We start from the raw sequence: 17,159 nt of genomic DNA on the forward strand, positions 1-17,159 counted from the left end.
GGGGCGATAGGACAGAGAGGAATCAGGTAGGTGTGGGCTAACATCTTCAACATGTCTACCTAGTTCTGATCCACACTGAATGTCCCCAAGGCCCCATGGGAAATGGCAACGATGGAGATCCTGTATACATTGTCCCAGGTTATTCAGCAGAATGCCTCATTGTGCTTGTTGGAATGTTCGAGAATGAAGCAACATGGATGATGAAATAAATGGGCCTCCCAGTCAGATCTGTCTGCACAGTTAGAGCGCGGGACCCTGTGCTATATGGTGTATTCACACCGTGGCGCGGGACCCTGTGCTATACGGTGTATTCACACCGTGGCGCGGGACACTGTGCTATACGGTGTATTCACACCGTGGCGCACACTTAGACAAACATCAACTGGAGGACCATCAACTCAGTGCAAGACTCTTTGGTCTGTCTGTACCTCACTGGTAACCCAGTGTAACAAGCGGTCCTTGACCAAGTGTGCATTCCCCAGTGTGAGAGGCCATGGGGAAAGCTCACTGCTATGGACCGACAGACTGAAATCTCTATAAAACCCCCAGGCTGTACACCCCAGAGAAAGTTTAACATAAAACTGATATACACATTGTAAAGACACACTTTAAATACAGTACACTGCATTCAAACAAGAATTCTGAACGGATATTTAACATACTCTACATACTCTAATGAACAAAGTATATATTTCAGAAAAATATTAAAGGAAATAAAAGGATAAGGAGAGAGGACAAGAAAATGGATGAGATGATCTTATTGAATGGTGGGTAGTATTGAAGAGCTGAGTGGCCTCCTCCTGCCCAGAGTAGGCCTCGAAGAGAGAGAGAGCGAGCACGCCTACTGCCCTCACTGGGTTTCATTACTGCCTTTTAGCTCAGACAATAACCTGAAGATTTCCCAACTGAACAAAACCACAGGCACACTCTCCCCAGCATTGCAGCTGATATTAATATCTCAAACAGATGGCAGAAACACTCTCTGGAAATTACAATGGCTCCAACACAGGGGAAGTGTCAGAAGACTACAGGATGGCTAATGTGGTTCCACTATTCAAGGAGGGTGGTAGGGATGAACCAGGAAATTACAGACCGATGAGTCTCATGTCAGTGGTAGGGAAACAATTGGAGAACATTCTGAAGGAGCAAATTAATAAGCACTTGGAGAAGCATGGATTAGTTAGGGATAGTCATGTCTAATAAGTTTGTTAGAATGTTTTGAAAATGTAATCAATGGTGTGGATGAGGCAAGTACAGCTTTCAGCAAATTTCAGCAGATTTCAGCAAAGCCTTTGATAAGGTTCCACATGGGAGACTGGTTGAGAAGGTTCAAGCACATGGAATTAAGGAAAACCTGATGAGATGGATCAGAAACTGGCTGAGCAATAGGACAGAAAGGATAGTGGTAGGCAGCTGTTTGTGTGACTGGAGACTGGTGTCAGCAGTGCACCACAAGGAGCAGTGCACCGGGACCCTTATTGTTTGTTATGTACAGAAATGATACAGATTGGGGGGGGGGGGGGGATGGAATGTTAAGTTAGTAAATGACACCAAGATTGGTGGAGTGGTTAATAATGAAGATGGTGGTTGTGGGTTACAGGAAGAAACAGGTGGGTTGGTCAGATGGGCAGACCAGTGGTAAATGGTATTTAATCCTGATAAATGTGAGGTAATACACTTTGGAAGTAGTAACAAGATGAGGGTGTATTTAATGTATGGCAGGACACTAGGTAGCTTAGAACAACAGAGGGAGCTTAGAGTGAAGTCAGCAAAGCATGTGAATAGGATAATTAAGGCGTATGGGACACTTGCTTTCATCAGCCTTGGCATTAAAATATAACAGCGAGCCGAGAAAGTTAGAGTTGCACAAAGTGTTGGTTAGGCCACAACTGGAGGACTGCGTTCAGTTCTGGGCACCTTCCTACAGGAAGGATGTGATAGCACTGGAGGGGATTACAGAGGAGGTTCACCAGGATGTGAAAAACACTAAGTGCAGATGCTGTAAATCAGAAACAAAAAACAGAAGTTGCTGAAAAAGCTCAGCAGGTCTGAAGAGAAATCAAAGTTCGAACTTCCTCAGAACTCTACGTTGTAGACCCGAAACATTAACTCTGATCTCTCTCCACAGATGCTGCCAGACCTGCTGAGGTTTTCCAGCGATTTCTGGTTTTGTTCACCAAGATGTGCCTGGGATGGAGAAACGGATCTATAAGACCACCCTAGACGGGATTGGATTGGCTTGGATTGTTTTGTTTAGCACAGAGCGACAGAGGGGGAAACATGATTGAGATGTGTATGATAGGATAGATAGAGAGCAGCTGATCCCCTTGGTTGAGGGGTCAATCACAAGGGGGCATAGTTTTAGGATAAGGGGTAGGGGATTCAGAGAAAACTTCACTCAGCGGGTGGCAGGAATCTGGAATGCACTGCCTGGGAAGGTAGGAGAGGATGGAAGGCTTTTGAATGAGTATTTCAAATATTGTGATGTTCACGTGCTGGTATTGGACTGGGGTGGACAAAGTCAGAAGTCACATGACACCAGATTACAGTCCTTACTTTTTGTAACACGTAACACAAAGGAGCAGTGCTCCAAAAACGTGGGATTTCAAATAAACCTGCTGGACTACAACCAGACTTCTGATTTCAAATATCGTAACATTCAAAGATATGGGATAAGTGCAGGAAATTGAAATTAGCACATCTTTAGTGGCAGTTATGTTGGTGCAGACTTGATGGGCCGAAGGGCCTTTTCTATGCTGTATGAATCTACACAATATGGGACCCTGCTGTGTGCAAATTGGTGGCTGCATGTCCTACATTGATAACACTTCAGGTAGACTCGATGGGGGTGAACGACATTATGGAAAGGAAAGCTCTGAGGTTTATATTTAGAGAGGAACAAGCTGTACTGGTTTCAGCTTCAATGTCATCATGAACAACATGAAGAGTTTATCCAGGAGCAGGGAGGAGCCAACTGAGGTGTGACTCACTGTCTCCTCTGACGTGTGGCGCTGCAATGACAGGGTGCAGGTAGCAAAGGGTAAGCCCATCCTGTGTCACACATTCCAACACAGCCACATGTGACATCATGATACCACATAGGGGCAGTGTCCTGACTCTCTCCCAACAGGAGGCAGGTCTACACCCCCAGTCACCTTCAGTAAAACTAAAAGGAACTGGACTAAGACCCAAATCTTGCTCTTTAAACGTTTGCTCCCAGGCCCATGTTTCAAGGGCTTTGACACTATTACTCGATCAATTTTCAACAGAAAGCCTGTAGGGGAACGTGGACGGGAGTGAGATTAATTAGCCAGTTTCTTCAAAGAACTAGAATCAATCAAAAGGGCTGAAGAGCCTCCTCGGTATTGTGCCATTCTGTGAATCTCTGGAAGGGGGATTTTCAGATGGAAACGGGCTGAGTGTGAACAGCAGGATGGAGAAGAAAATTTTCCTCACAGGTCACTCTGTCACCATAACCAGCTTCACTGGTAATCAGAGGCACCCTCACCCAGTGATACCATTAATATCCAAGGTCTTTTCCCTGGGGTGGGGGTGTCCAAAACCACAGGGCATGGGTTTAGGGTGAGGGGGGGGAAGATTTAAAAGGGACCTAAGGGGCAACTTTTTTTTTAATGCAGAGGGTGGTGCATGTATGGAATGAGCCTGCTAGAGGCAGGAGTAGATGCAAGTTCAATTACAACATTTAAATGACATCTGGCAGGTGTATGAATAGGAAGGGTTTACAGCGCTATGGGCCAAACACAGGCAAATGGGACTAGTTCAATTTAGGGAAACAGGTCAGCATGGACACGTTGAGCCGAAGGGTCTGTTTCTGTACTGTATGACTCTCTAAACCTCCCAACACAAATCCCCTCACCCATCCCCTCAGACCCCCAACACTCCCCCACCACCCCATACACACACTGACACCTCTCACACAGCCAAGATCTCACTTACACCATCAAACGGCACGTAGTATAGCATCATTAATATCATAAAACTCTGCAAGGTGTGTCACAGGAATGTTACAAAGCAAAAGCCTCACGCTGCATTACAAAACAAAATATTTGGGCTGATCGCCCAGACCTTGATAAAAGTTAGTTGTGGGCAGTGTCTTGAGGAGGAGAGTGAGGGTTAGGGAGGGGATTCCTGAGTATGGGGCCTAGACTGGAGAGGACATGGCTTTGAGTGGAGCAGTGATGGAGATCACAAACATGTTATAAAAATGCAAGTTTCGTCAACAGATAGTAATCCCCTAGGTCCCAAATCCTACCCAGGGAACCCAGACAGCAGCTGCAATTACCACAAAGCCACACACTCATGCTCTCACTCTCCCCTACACACACCCACACTCAATTACACTCGTGCACACTCATATGTCTGTTCACACTCACATACACTTCCCCACCGTGAGCAGGAGACCGCCCTCACTAACATGGTGAGGGTTACCCACAGCAACAATATTACATATTGTTAAAGGAGATGGGAAAAACTCAATTCACCCTTCTCCCTAATCCCCTCATCACACATTCCTGGTATTAATGTAGCCATGGTAACAATCTGTTATCATTGTAGATTAATACACGTTCCAGAAGCTTCTCTCTCCCTCACACACCTTTGTGTACATAAAGCAATTAATGCCATCAGCTCAAAGCAGTCATAAACATAAACTCTGTCCCTCGCATTCGTTCTCTCGCGCTCTCTCTCTCTTTCATGCCCTTTCCCTGGCCCTCACTCTATTGATGGGAATTACTTGTACAGCACTGTGTATGAACTCCCAGTTAACCTTCGATTCAACAGATACGCTCTGACCACCATTTGGTCATTTGTCTTAAATACCCTCAGGATCAAACAGTGTCTAGTACAGTCTTTGGAAGTTGTTAGTACGTTGAAGGAATGGTCAATTAGATTAGATTAGATTACATTACAGTGTGGAAACAGGCCCTTCGGCCCAACAAGTCCACACCGACCCGCCGAAGCGCAACCCACCCATACCCCTACATTTACCCCTTACTTACCTAACACTACGGGCAATTTAGCATGGCCAATTCACCTGACCTGCACATCTTTGGACTGTGGGAGGAAACCGGAGCACCCGGAGGAAACCCACGCAGACACGGGGAGAACGTGCAAACTCCACACAGTTAGTCGCCTGAGGTGGGAATTGAACCCGGGTCTCTGGCGCTGTGAGGCAGCAGTGCTAACCACTGGGCCACCATGCTGCCCACAAATAGATATTGATGTGGCTGAGGGAAGGATTGTCCTTTTTGCTGACCCTCCAGTTGGCCATCAAGGACATGGCTGAATTCTCTCTCAGAATTGCCATGAGGAAATCCTGAGATTTCGCCCCCTGCCACATAACCAGACTCCCCGTGGCCCTGTGTCAACCCTCTGCTTCAGGGTGGAGTTTGCTCCATCACAAAGCCTATTCGGTAAACAAAACCAGCTCCAATCTGGAGCAAATACCAGGGAACTGTAACTCCCACAGGTTAGAGTTGCATTGTAAGGCTCTCCCAGAATTCATCAGCCTTTCCTTCAATCCTTGCACTCTGATTGTATTCACTCAGGGCCCACTGGAAGCCTGGGGCTTGTTTATTGACTCCCTCAGCCTCCCACAGTCCAGGGGTGGATTAGCCACAGTAAAAGGGATAAGGTGGTACGTCTAGGTGAGGTGCTCTTCAGAGAGTCCATGCAGAAGTCGGAAGAATCGAGAGAATCCTGGGTCTAGCTGCTGGAATGAGGCAAGCAGTCAATATGGTCCACTGTTCACTGCATGAGTCCATAAAGCTGGGTGTGAATAGTGTCCCGTGTTGGCCAAGCTGGTAGGGAGTCTCAGGACATAACACAAAGGGGTTTTATGAAGTCACTGCAGGAATTTCCCAAACCCAGCAATCGGGATCTCAAATTCTGCAACTCTGAACCCTCCAGGAGAATCCCCAGTTCATAGATTAGATTAACTTACAGTGTGGAAACAGGCCCTTCGGCCCAACAAGTCCACACCGACCCGCCGAAGCGCAACCCACCCATACCCATTCCCCTACATTTACCTCTTCACCTAACACTACGGGCAATTTAACATAATCCCACTGGACACTGTTTGATCCTGAGCGTAGTGTTCAGGGTCTGGGTGGGTTGCGCTTCGGTGGGTCGGTGTGGACTTGTTGGGCTGAAGGGCCTGTTTCCACACTAAGTAATCTAAAAAAAACCTTGTCCAGTTGTTAAAGACAATGCACTTGTTAGTTTTAAAGAGGGGGAAAGGCTAAGGTTCCAAGGGGTTAGTCATGGTGGATGGTGAAACGGGAGACTTGAATGACAATGCACAGTGTAAAATTCAGCGGCATTCCATCCACAACAGCAATGGAGGCTGTTTTCTCTCTCAGAAAGTGACTCATCTTTGGAGCTCCCTTCCCTAGACAGTAGTGAAGGCAAAGGCATTGAATACATTGGAGGGGTAGGGAGTTGAAGCTTTCATGAATGATGGAGTGCAAGCTTATTACTCACACCTACAAGGGCTTCTCCCAGTTTGTATTTTGAATTTTCAGCGTCAAAAGGTGTAAAGTTGGAAAAGCAGAGCAGGTCAGGCAGCATCTCAGGAGCAGGAGAATCAACATTTCAAGCAAAAGTCCTTCATCAGGAAGGTGGAGGGGAGGGAAGAGGACTGAGAGATAAATAGGAGGGTGGGGTGGGCGGGGGGTAGCTGGGAAGGTGAGAGATACAGTGGGAGGTGAAGGTGAGAGGTCGGACAGGAGGGTGGAGCAGATCGGTGGGAAGGAAGATGGACAGGTAGGACAGGCAATGAGGGCAGTGCCGAGTTGGAGGGTTGGATCTGGGATGAGGGAGGGGGAGGGGAGATTTGGAAATTGGTGAAGTCGATGCCGTGTGACTGAAAGGTCCCAAGGCGAAAGACGAAGGTGTCCTTCCTCCAATTGGCGAGTGGCTTTGATTCGCCGGGGAGGGAAGCCGGTCTTTGGTGAAAGTGTGTGGGGGAGCGCGATGGGGGCTGAAGTGGTTGGCCACAGGGCGGCGGGGTTGTTTGGTGCGTTTGTTCCTTGAACCTCTCCACAAGTTGGCGTCCCTGATGTAGAGGAGACCACATCAAGAGTAACAGATGCAGTAGGTGAGATGGATGGATGTGCAGGAAAATCTTCGCCAGATTTAAAATGATCCCTTAGGTCCATGGACGAGGATGGGGGGGGGGTTCTCTCATTTCCTCCATTTTGAATTTCCAGTCACCAGTGTTTTGGTTTTTGTTCATAGGAGAAATTTCTTTTTAATGCTTTCTCAGAATGTGGGTGTCACTGGCCTGGACAATGTTCAGCACCCACCCTGAGCTGCCCTGGAGACAGTGGCAGTTGGTGAGCCCTGACAGAGAGCACTGTATTAGAACAAGTCAGAACAAGACAATGTGAACTAGCTAAGTACCACAAACCAAGGCACTAAAGCAAGGCTCCGAGTGAGAGTGTGGAATTGAAGGAAATGAGTATTAGAGAGAAAACAGTGCTGGGGAGTTTAATGGGATTGAAGGCTGACAGATCACCAAGGCCTAATAATGTACATCCCAGAGTACTAAAGGAAGTGGCCCGGAAATTATTGGATACATTTCTGATCACCTTCCAAAATTCTACAGACTCTGGAGCAATTCCTACAGATTGGAGGATGGAAAATACAACCCCAAAATTCATAGAGGGAGAGAAAACACAGAATTACTGACCAGTTAGCCTATCAATGGGGAGAATGCTGGAGCCTGCAATAAAAGACGTGATAACAAAATTTGGAAAGCACTAATGGGATTGGACAAAGTCAGCGTGGGTTTATAAAAGGCAAATCATGATGAACAAACTGACTGTTGTTTGAGGCTGTAACTAGTCGCCTAGACAAGGGAGAGCCAGTGGGTGTGGTGTCTCCGAAGAGTTTTGATAAGGTTTCTCATCAGAGGGAAGTGGGTAAAGGTAAAGTCCATGGGATGGGAGTAATGTATGAGCATGGATTGAGAATTGGAAACAGACAGGAAACCGAGAATGAGAATAAATGGGAGGTTTCCCTGAGTGACAGGCTTGACTCGTGAGGGCCATGTTTCAGCCTCAGCTGTTCACAATAAACAACAACAATCTGGATCAGGGAACCAAATGCAGCCGTTCCCAATTTGCTGAGAACATAAACCGGGCAGGATTGTGAGGAGCATGCAAGGAGGCTTCACAGAGATTGAGACAAGCTGAGTGAATGGGCAAGCAGCTTATTGTGATGTTATATCCTTCATTGTGGAAAACACAAAGGAAGAGTGTTATTTAAATGGTGTACATCGGCAAGTGTGGATGTACAAAGGGATCTTGGTGTATGTGTAAACCAATGAAAGCAGACAGGCAGGTGCAGCAAGCAATTAGAAAGGCAAATGGTATGTTGGCCTTCATTGTTACAGGATTCGAATTCAATAATCCGGAATGTCTTACTGCAGTTAGACAGGGCCTGGCCAAGACCACACCTGGAGTACTGCATGCGGTTTTGGCCTCTCTCTCCGAGAGAGATATTCTTGCCATAGAGGAAGTGCAGTGGAGCTTCCACTGGGCTGATACCCAGGGATGGTAGGACTGTCCTATGAGGAGAGAGTGGTTTAACTGGGCCTGTATTCACTAGAGTTTCAAAGGATGAGGGGGATCGAGTTAAACATATGATGTTCTAACATATGATGGACAGACTAGATACAGGGAGGAAGTTTCCCCCCAGGGTGTGGGGTCTACAACCAGGTGTCACAGTCTCAGGATATGGGGTAAGCGATTTAGCACCGAGACAAGGAAACATTACTACACCCAGAGGGTAGTGAACCTGTGGAATGTTCACCTGTGGAAGGCTATGGAGGCGAAGTCACTGAGTTTATACAAGAAAGAGGCCATGCCGATAATGAATGGTGGAGCAGGCTCAACGGGCTGAATGGCCTACTCCCAAACCTTGTCACATTTTACACAACTTAAACAGTTCACCACAACAACTCCACCTATACCCAGGAACTTGGTAGCCAAGCCATTACTGATGCTCCTGGTGCAGGGCAACTGGGCCCTGCACCAGGAGCATCGGGCATACCTGATGATCTTCACCTATTTACTCTGGCTCACAGTCAGGGGGAGAGCCAATCCTGTGGGCCCCACAAACAGGGAGAAACAGCTTCATTCATCCAATCTTCCTCCCTGTCCCAGTTTTCACGGTCTTCAGTCACTAGACAGTGATCAGGAGCAGGCACCCTGGCCGATCTCTCGATCTCTCACCCAGGGATCACTGGACAGTGCTCAGGAGCAGGAACCCTGGCTGATTTCCGGAGGTATCCAAGGGAGAGTGAATGATAAGGAGAAGCAGGATGATGCTGAGCAGGTACCTCTGAGTCCTTCGATTGCCTCAGTTCAGAGAGCTCAGAAAGAAACTATACATTGCAGATACAGAAGCAGTAACTGTATTGACTCTAGATAACTAGTGAGTCACCTGTTTAAACATCAGCAGCTCAGGAACAAAATACTGGCCAATCCAGCCTCAGCAGTCCCACTGAGATTGAACCTTCCCATTGCCGTTCAGTACACAGGGTTGCTATTACACTGCACACTCTCGTTAAACAGTGATACATTTTAATTATACAATTCACCACTTCACCCCGTCCTGGCAATCAGCAAATGGCCACCCCTGATTTATAAACCAGACAGCTTCACCTAACGAGGCAACCCCTTTACTAAATTATTCAACACCATTCCCCACCCTCTCCATGGCCTAATGTCAATCTCCTCTCTTTAGTGTTGTCAGTCAGCTGTAAGTGAGAGTGTGAGACTGATGTACAGTAAAACCCATAATTACAGAATCCAGATAGCGTGCAAGTCTGTGATCCTGTAGCTGTGTAAATGTTTTGTGGGACCTGGCTCTCTGTGGTGTTACACAGACTAACAGTAGCATCCAATCCACGGCCTTCTGAACTCTCCACAACAACCTGAAATTAGAGACTCCTCCTCACCAATCAGACTGAGGAGACAATTTCAACATCACTGTCCAAACACTCCAATTTTATAATGCCTAGCCAACTTTTACAATTGACAAAGTCCTGTATGACAGACTGATTAATAAAACAGGGTTGGGATCGAAGGGAGTGTAGCGAGCTGGATATCGAATCAGTGCGATGGCAGGGAATGAAAGGCAATGGTTGGTGGTGTTTAATAACTGCAAGGCTGGTTCAAAGGGCATTCAGTGGGGCTCAGTAATACATCTGCTCCTTTTGTGCTATTTATTAATAACTTTGACATAATCAAGAAGTTTGCAGATGACACAAAGACTGGCTGCATGGTCAAGAACGAGGACGGAATCTGGAGACTGCAGGAAGATATCAATTGGGTGGACAGAAAAGTGGCAGATGGAGTTCAGCTGGGAGTAGTGCGAGGTGATGCATTTGGAAAGGTCAAATCAGATAGAGAAATCCAAAGTGAACAGAGAAAGTGAGGGACCTGGAGCAAATATCCGCAGATCTCTGAGGATCACAGGGAAGGTCATGATGTTTGGGAAGATAAATCTTGTTGTATTATTTAAAAATGGCTGGACAGCTGGTTTGTGATGCAGGGCATTGCCAACCGCCTGTTTCCCACACAGACTGAGGTTACCATGAAGGGGTCAGTCGGTCGGTCGGTCTCTTTCTCTCTCCCCGTGGCGATTTTACCTTTTCAATATATAGCAAGGAGGTTATGCTGGAATTGTCACCTCATCACAGAACGGGTGTCAACAAACTAGACAATTACAGAGGAGATTGAGGAGGTTGCCAGGACAGGAAATTTGTGACTGTAAGGAAGCAATATTCTGACATAGTCATACCCACTGAATCAGACCATTCAGACAATGTCCCAGACCCCACCATCCCCATCCCTGGATATGTCCTGTTACACCGTCAGGACAGCCCCAGTAGAGGTGGCAGCAGCAGAGTGATATACAGTGGGAGGGAGCTGCCCCGGGAGTCCTCAACATTGACTCTGCTTCCTAAGAAGTCTCATAGCTTCAGATTAAACATGGGCAAAGAAACCTCCTGTTCATTACCATGTATCATCCTCCCTCAGTTGATGCATCAATACTCCATGTTGAACCTTGCTATGAGTAAACACAGAGGGTGGCAATGACACAATGTACTCTGGGTGGGGGATTTCAACGTTCATCACTAAGAGCAGAACTAGAGCGAGCTGGTCAGGTCCTAAAGACATAGCTGCGAGACTTGCCGCCCCTCCATCCAGCCAAGCTGTTCCAGTGCAGCTACAATACTGGCATCTACCCGACAATGTGGCATCAAGGAGCCCGAGCAAAATGGGAATCAGTGGGTATCAGGGGGCAAGCTCTCCAGTGGTTGGAATCATACTTGGCACATGGGAAGACGGTTGTGGTTGTTGAAGGTCAGTCATCTCAGCTCCAAGACATCTCTGCAGGAGTTCCTCAGGGTAATGTCCTAGACCCAACCATCTTCAGCTGCTTCATCAATGACCTTCCCTCCATGAGAAGGTGGGAATGTTTGCACAATGTTCAGCACCATTCGCGATTCCTCAGATACTGAAGCAGTTCATGTTCAAATGCAACAAGATCTGGACAATATCCAGGCTTGGGCCGACAAGTGGCAAGTAACATTCATGCCACACGAATGCCATACAATGACCATCACCAATAAGAGACAATCTAACCACCACCTCTCAACATTTAATGGTGTTACCATCACCAAATCCCCTACTGTCAACATCCTGGGGGTTATCATTAATCAGAAACTCAACTGGACTCACCATGTAAACACAGTGGCTACAAGAGCAGGTCTGAGGCTAGGAATCCTGTAGCGAGTAACTCACCCCCTGACACCCCAAAGCCTGACCCCCATCGATCAGGCACAAGTCAACAGTGTGATGGAATACTTCCCACTTATTGGAGCTGCACCCATCCAGACAACACTCAAGAAGCTTGACACCATCCAGGACAAAGCAGCCAGCTTGGTTGTTAACACATCCACTCCCTCCACCACCGACGCTCAGTAGCAACAGTGTGTACCATCTACAAGATGCACTGAAGAAACTCACCAAAGATCCTCAGGCAGCACCTTCCAAACCCACTACCACTTCCATCTAGAAGGGGAAAGACAGCAGGTACATGGGAACACCATCCCCTTCAAACCACTCACTGTAATGACTTGGAAATATATCACTGATTCTTCACTGTCACTGGATCAAAATCATGGAATTCCCTCCCTAACAGCTTTCTGGGTCTATGTAACATTGAAGTAGTATTTAGATGTGAACTTGTGATGCCAAAGTGTACAAGGTTATGGGTGAAATGTTGAACAATGAGATTAGAATAGTGAGGTGATTGACTTGTTATTGACTGGTGCAGGTGCAATGGGCTGAAGGGTCTTTTTCTGTGCTATAGATCTCTCTGATTCTCCATGGCTACCTACACCAAACAAACTGCAGCAGTTCAAGAAAACACCTCACCACCACCTTCTCAAGGGCAACTAGGGATGGACATTAAATGGTTCCCTGCTCACATGTACCATTAATAAATAAACACTCAGCTTTCCTCACTGTGATTCAGAATCTCACACAAAATTGCTTCAGAATTCTCTCCAGGATGTGAGTACTCTGCTTTCCTATTTACTGCCTGATCTCTATCTGGTCCCTCAATCCCTTTCACATTAATACAATCACAATGCACAGGCAGTGACCCTCACCCACACACATCCCCAGAGGGACAGAGAGAGAGAGAGACAGACAGACACACACAAACCCAGAGAGAGATACTCTCCCGCCCCTCCCCCCCCCCGAGCGGTACATCCCTCTCCCAGAGAGACACACAGCCAGAGAGAGACAGACAAACACACACACACCCCCACCCAGGGGCAGACCCCACCCAGGGGCAGACTGGATCCTTGCAGTGACCGTGCGGTCGGTCAGAATCTACCCGAAAGTGACTGGAGACGATTCAATCCCGAAACCCCGGGATCCCCCCGATCCCCGGGGCACTGACCTTACGGAAATGGCTGCTGTCCCCGGGTGGACTGGTCGAATGGCCGCTGGTCCGGAGGGTGTCGGTCATCGTGGGATCGACTCTGGATCCCGGATCGCTCTGTCCGACCCCCGCTGGGGCTGGGGCTGGGTCTGTCTCTGGGTCGATCCCCCTCTGGGTCTGGGTCTCGCTCTGGGTCGATCCCCCTCTGGGTCTCTCTGGCTCTGGGTCGATCCCCCTCTGGGTCTGGGTCTGGGTCTGTCTCTGGGTCGATCCCCCTCTGGGTCTGGGTCTGTCTCTGGGTCGATCCCCCTCTGGGTCTGGGTCTGGGTCTGTCTCTGGGTCGATCCCCCTCTGGGTCTGGGTCTGGGTCTGGGTCTGGGTCTGGGTCGATCCCCCTCTGGGTCTGGGTCTGGGTCTGGGTCTGGGTCTGTCTCTGGGTCGATCCCCCTCTGGGTCTGGGTCTGGGTCTGTCTCTGGGTCGATCCCCCTCTGGGTCTGGGTCTGGGTCTGTCTCTGGGTCGATCCCCCTCTGGGTCTGGGTCTGGGTCTGGGTCTGGGTCTGGGTCGATCCTCCTCTGGGTCTGGGTCTGGGTCTGGGTCTGTCTCTGGGTCGATCCCCCTCTGGGTCTGGCTCTGGGTCTGTCTCTGGGTCGATCCCCCTCTGGGTCTGGCTCTGGGTCTGTCTCTGGGTCGATCCCCCTCTGGGTCTGGGTCTGGGTCTGGGTCTGGGTCTGGGTCGATCCCCCTCTGGGTCTGGGTCTGGGTCTGGGTCTGTCTCTGGGTCGATCCCCCTCTGGGTCTGGGTCTGGGTCTGTCTCTGGGTCGATCCCCCTCTGGGTCTGGGTCTGGGTCTGGGTCTGGGTCTGGGTCGATCCCCCTCTGGGTCTGGGTCTGGGTCTGGGTCTGTCTCTGGGTCGATCCCCCTCTGGGTCTGGGTCTGGGTCTGTCTCTGGGTCGATCCCCCTCTGGGTCTGGGTCTGGGTCTGTCTCTGGGTCGATCCCCCGCTCCACTAGATCCGGGTTCGCTGCTGAATCCCTTTAAAACCTCAGCCCGGGATCCGCCCCCTCCCCGTCAAACAACCAATCACAGGCGGAGAGACCAGATCACCCAGAGGCAGAGCCACGGATCGGAGCAAACACTGATCAAACACGGTCCCCAAAGATCGGCGACCGACCAACCCCAGATCCCAATCAATCACCACCCAACCTCAGTAAATCCACCAATCAGCACCCAGCGACCTGGTGATCCGGCTGTAATTTCATCCTGAAACTGAAGCCCTGTTCTGGAATCAATCAACTGGGAAGCTATTCCCAGGATCGACCCCATTCCCAGGATCTACCCCATTCCCAGGATCTACCCCATTCCCAGGATATTCCCCTCCCCCAGAGTCTGCCCGTCCCCCAGGATCTGTCCCTCCCCCAGACTCTACCCCATTTCCAGACTCTACCCCATTCCCAGGATCGACCCCATTCCCAGGATATGCCCCTCCCCCAGAGTCTGCCCGTTCCCCCAGGATCTGTCCCTCCCCCAGAATCTACCCCTTCCATGACTCTACCCCAGTCCCAGGATCTACCCCATTCCCACGATCTATTCCATTCCCAGACTCTATTTAGTGACTTCCATTAAACCAAAACTCCATAATGTACTTGCAGCCTCTCCTCGACATTATAAAGTGTGGTCATAGATGTAATATAACGAACTGGGCTAACTAATCTGTGCAAAGCAAGATTCCACAATGACAGACTGAAAGGAATTGTACATTTATGTGAATGTTGAGGGAGAAATGTTGATCCAGATTTCAGGCAGAATTTTCCCTGCTCATCCCCAAACCAGCCCGATGTCAGTGTTTACAGGTATCTCACAGGGAAAGGATCGGGATGGAGTTGTCACCATGCATCAGTTTGGGTAGCTCCAGCTGAAGACAGACTTTCTGGTGATGTTACCTGGACTGAAGCATCAGCCCACACAGACAGTGCACGGTGATCGTTAATACAGTCCAATTAACAACTCCGGTTACCCAATGTGTACTAGCTCTGACAGCATAGTATAGAGAGAGCTTCACTCGGTATCTAACTCCGTGCTGTCCCTGTCCTGGGAGTGTTTGATGGGGACAGTGTAGAGGGAGCTTCACTCTGTATCTAACCCCGTGCTGTCCCTGTCCTGGGAGTGTTTGATGGAGGATAGTGTAGAGGGAGCTTCACTCTGTATCTAACTCCGTGCTGTCCCTGTCCTGGGAGTGTTTGATGGGGACAGTGTAGAGGGAGCTTCACTCTGTATCTAACCCCGTGCTGTCCCTGTCCTGGGAGTGTTTGATGGAGGATAGTGTAGAGGGAGCTTCACTCTGTATCTAACTCCGTGCTGTCCCTGTCCTGGGAGTGTTTGATGGGGACAGTGTAGAGGGAGCTTCACTCTGTATCTAACCCCGTGCTGTCCCTGTCCTGGGAGTGTTTGATGGAGGATAGTGTAGAGGGAGTTTCACTCTGTATCTAACTCCGTGCTGTCCCTGTCCTGGGAGTGTTTGATGGAGGACAGTGTAGAGAGAGCTTCACTCTGTATCTAACTCCGTGCTGTCCCTGTCCTGGGAGTGTTTGATGGAGGATAGTGTAGAGGGAGCTTCACTCTGTATCTAACCCCGTGCTGTCCCTGTCCTGGGAGTGTTTGATGGGGACAGTGTAGAGAGAGCTTTACTCTGTATCTAACCCCGTGCTGTCCCTGTCCTGGGAGTGTTTGATGGGAACAGTGTAGAGGGAGCTTCACTCTGTATGTAACCCCGTGCTGTCCCTGTCCTGGGAGTGTTTGATGGGGGACAGTGTAGAGGGAGCTTCACTCTGTATGTAACCCCGTGCTGTCCCTGTCCTGGGAGTGTTTGATGGGGACAGTGTAGAGGGAGCTTCACTCTGTATCTAACCCTGTGCTGTCCCTGTCCTGGGAGTGTTTGATGGGGACAGTGTAGAGAGAGCTTTACTCTGTATCTAACCCCGTGCTGCCCCTGTCCTGGGAGTGTTTGATGGAGGACAGTGTAGAGAGAGCTTTACTCTGTATCTAACCCCGTGCTGTCCCTGTCCTGGGAGTGTTTGATGGAGGACAGTGTAGAGAGAGCTTTACTCTGTATCTAACCCCGTGCTGTCCCTGTCCTGGGAGTGTTTGATGGGGACAGTTTAGAGAGAGCTTTACTCTGTATCTAACCCCATGCTGTCCCTGTCCTGGGAGTGTTTGAGGGGATAGTGTAGAGAGAGCTTTACTCTGTATCTAACCCCATGTTGTCCCTGTCGTGGGAGGGTTTGATGGGGACAGTGTAGAGGGAGCTTTACTCTGTATCTAACCCCATGTTGTCCCTGTCCTGGGAGGGTTTGATGGGGACAATGCAGAGGGAGCTTTACTCTGTATTTAACCCCATGCTGTCCCTGTCCTGGGATAAATGCAAGGTGATGCATTTTGGAAGGTCGAATTTGAAAGCTGAGTACAGGATTAAGGATAGGATTCTTGGCAGTGTGGAGGAACAGAGGGATCTTGGTGTGCAGGTACATAGATCCCTTAAAATGGCCACCCAAGTAGACAGGGTTGTTAAGAAAGCATATGGTGTTTTGGCTTTCATTAACAGGGGGATTGAGTTTCAGAGTCGTGAGATCTTGTTGCAGCTCTGCAAAACTTTGGTTAGACCGCACTTGGAATTCTGTGTCCAGTTCTGGTCGCCCTGTTATAGGAAAGATGTGGATGCTTTGGAGAGGGTTCAGAGGAGGTTTACCAGGATGCTGCCTGGACTTGGGGAGGGCTTATCTTATGAAGAGAGGTTGACTGAGCTCGGACTGTTTTCATTGGAGAAAAGGAGGAGGAGAGGGGCCCTAAATGAGGTATACAAGATAATGAGGGGCATAGATAGAGTCGATAGCCAGAGACTATTTCCCAGGGCAGAAATTACTAACATGAGGGGTCATAGTTTTAAGTTGGTTGGAGGAAAGTATAGAGGGGATGTCAGAGGCGGGTTCTTTACACAGAGAGTTGTGAGAGCATGGAATGCATTGCCAACAGGAGTTGTGGAAGTGAGGTCATTGGGGACATTTAAGAGACTGCTGGACATGCATATGGTCACAGAAATTTGAGGGTGCATACATGAGAATCAATGGTTGGCACAACATCGTGGGCTGAAGGGCCTGTTCTATGCTGTATTGTT

The 17,159-nt window shown here is 48.9% G+C and overlaps 1 protein-coding gene across 1 annotated transcript in view; it reads right to left on the reverse strand.

The window, feature by feature from the left end:
• The window catches only part of rhpn2 (rhophilin, Rho GTPase binding protein 2), a 58,891-nt gene extending 45,593 nt beyond the window's left edge, over positions 1 to 13,298 (reverse strand). Inside the window, exons 1-2 of the mRNA XM_087995677.1 lie at positions 13,207 to 13,298; positions 13,006 to 13,140 (exon numbers count right to left, since the gene is read on the reverse strand). Of these exons, the coding sequence (XP_087851803.1) occupies positions 13,006 to 13,074 (69 nt within the window). The 5' untranslated portion in view covers positions 13,075 to 13,140; positions 13,207 to 13,298. The remainder of the gene's footprint in view (positions 1 to 13,005; positions 13,141 to 13,206) is intronic.
• Positions 13,299 to 17,159: the final 3,861 nt, after the last annotated feature.

Source organism: Chiloscyllium plagiosum, unplaced genomic scaffold (genome assembly GCF_037043375.1).
Source record: "Chiloscyllium plagiosum isolate Xiang-an unplaced genomic scaffold, Cpla_swu_hap1 HiC_scaffold_17, whole genome shotgun sequence".
In the NCBI taxonomy this organism is placed as follows: domain Eukaryota; kingdom Metazoa; phylum Chordata; class Chondrichthyes; order Orectolobiformes; family Hemiscylliidae; genus Chiloscyllium; species Chiloscyllium plagiosum.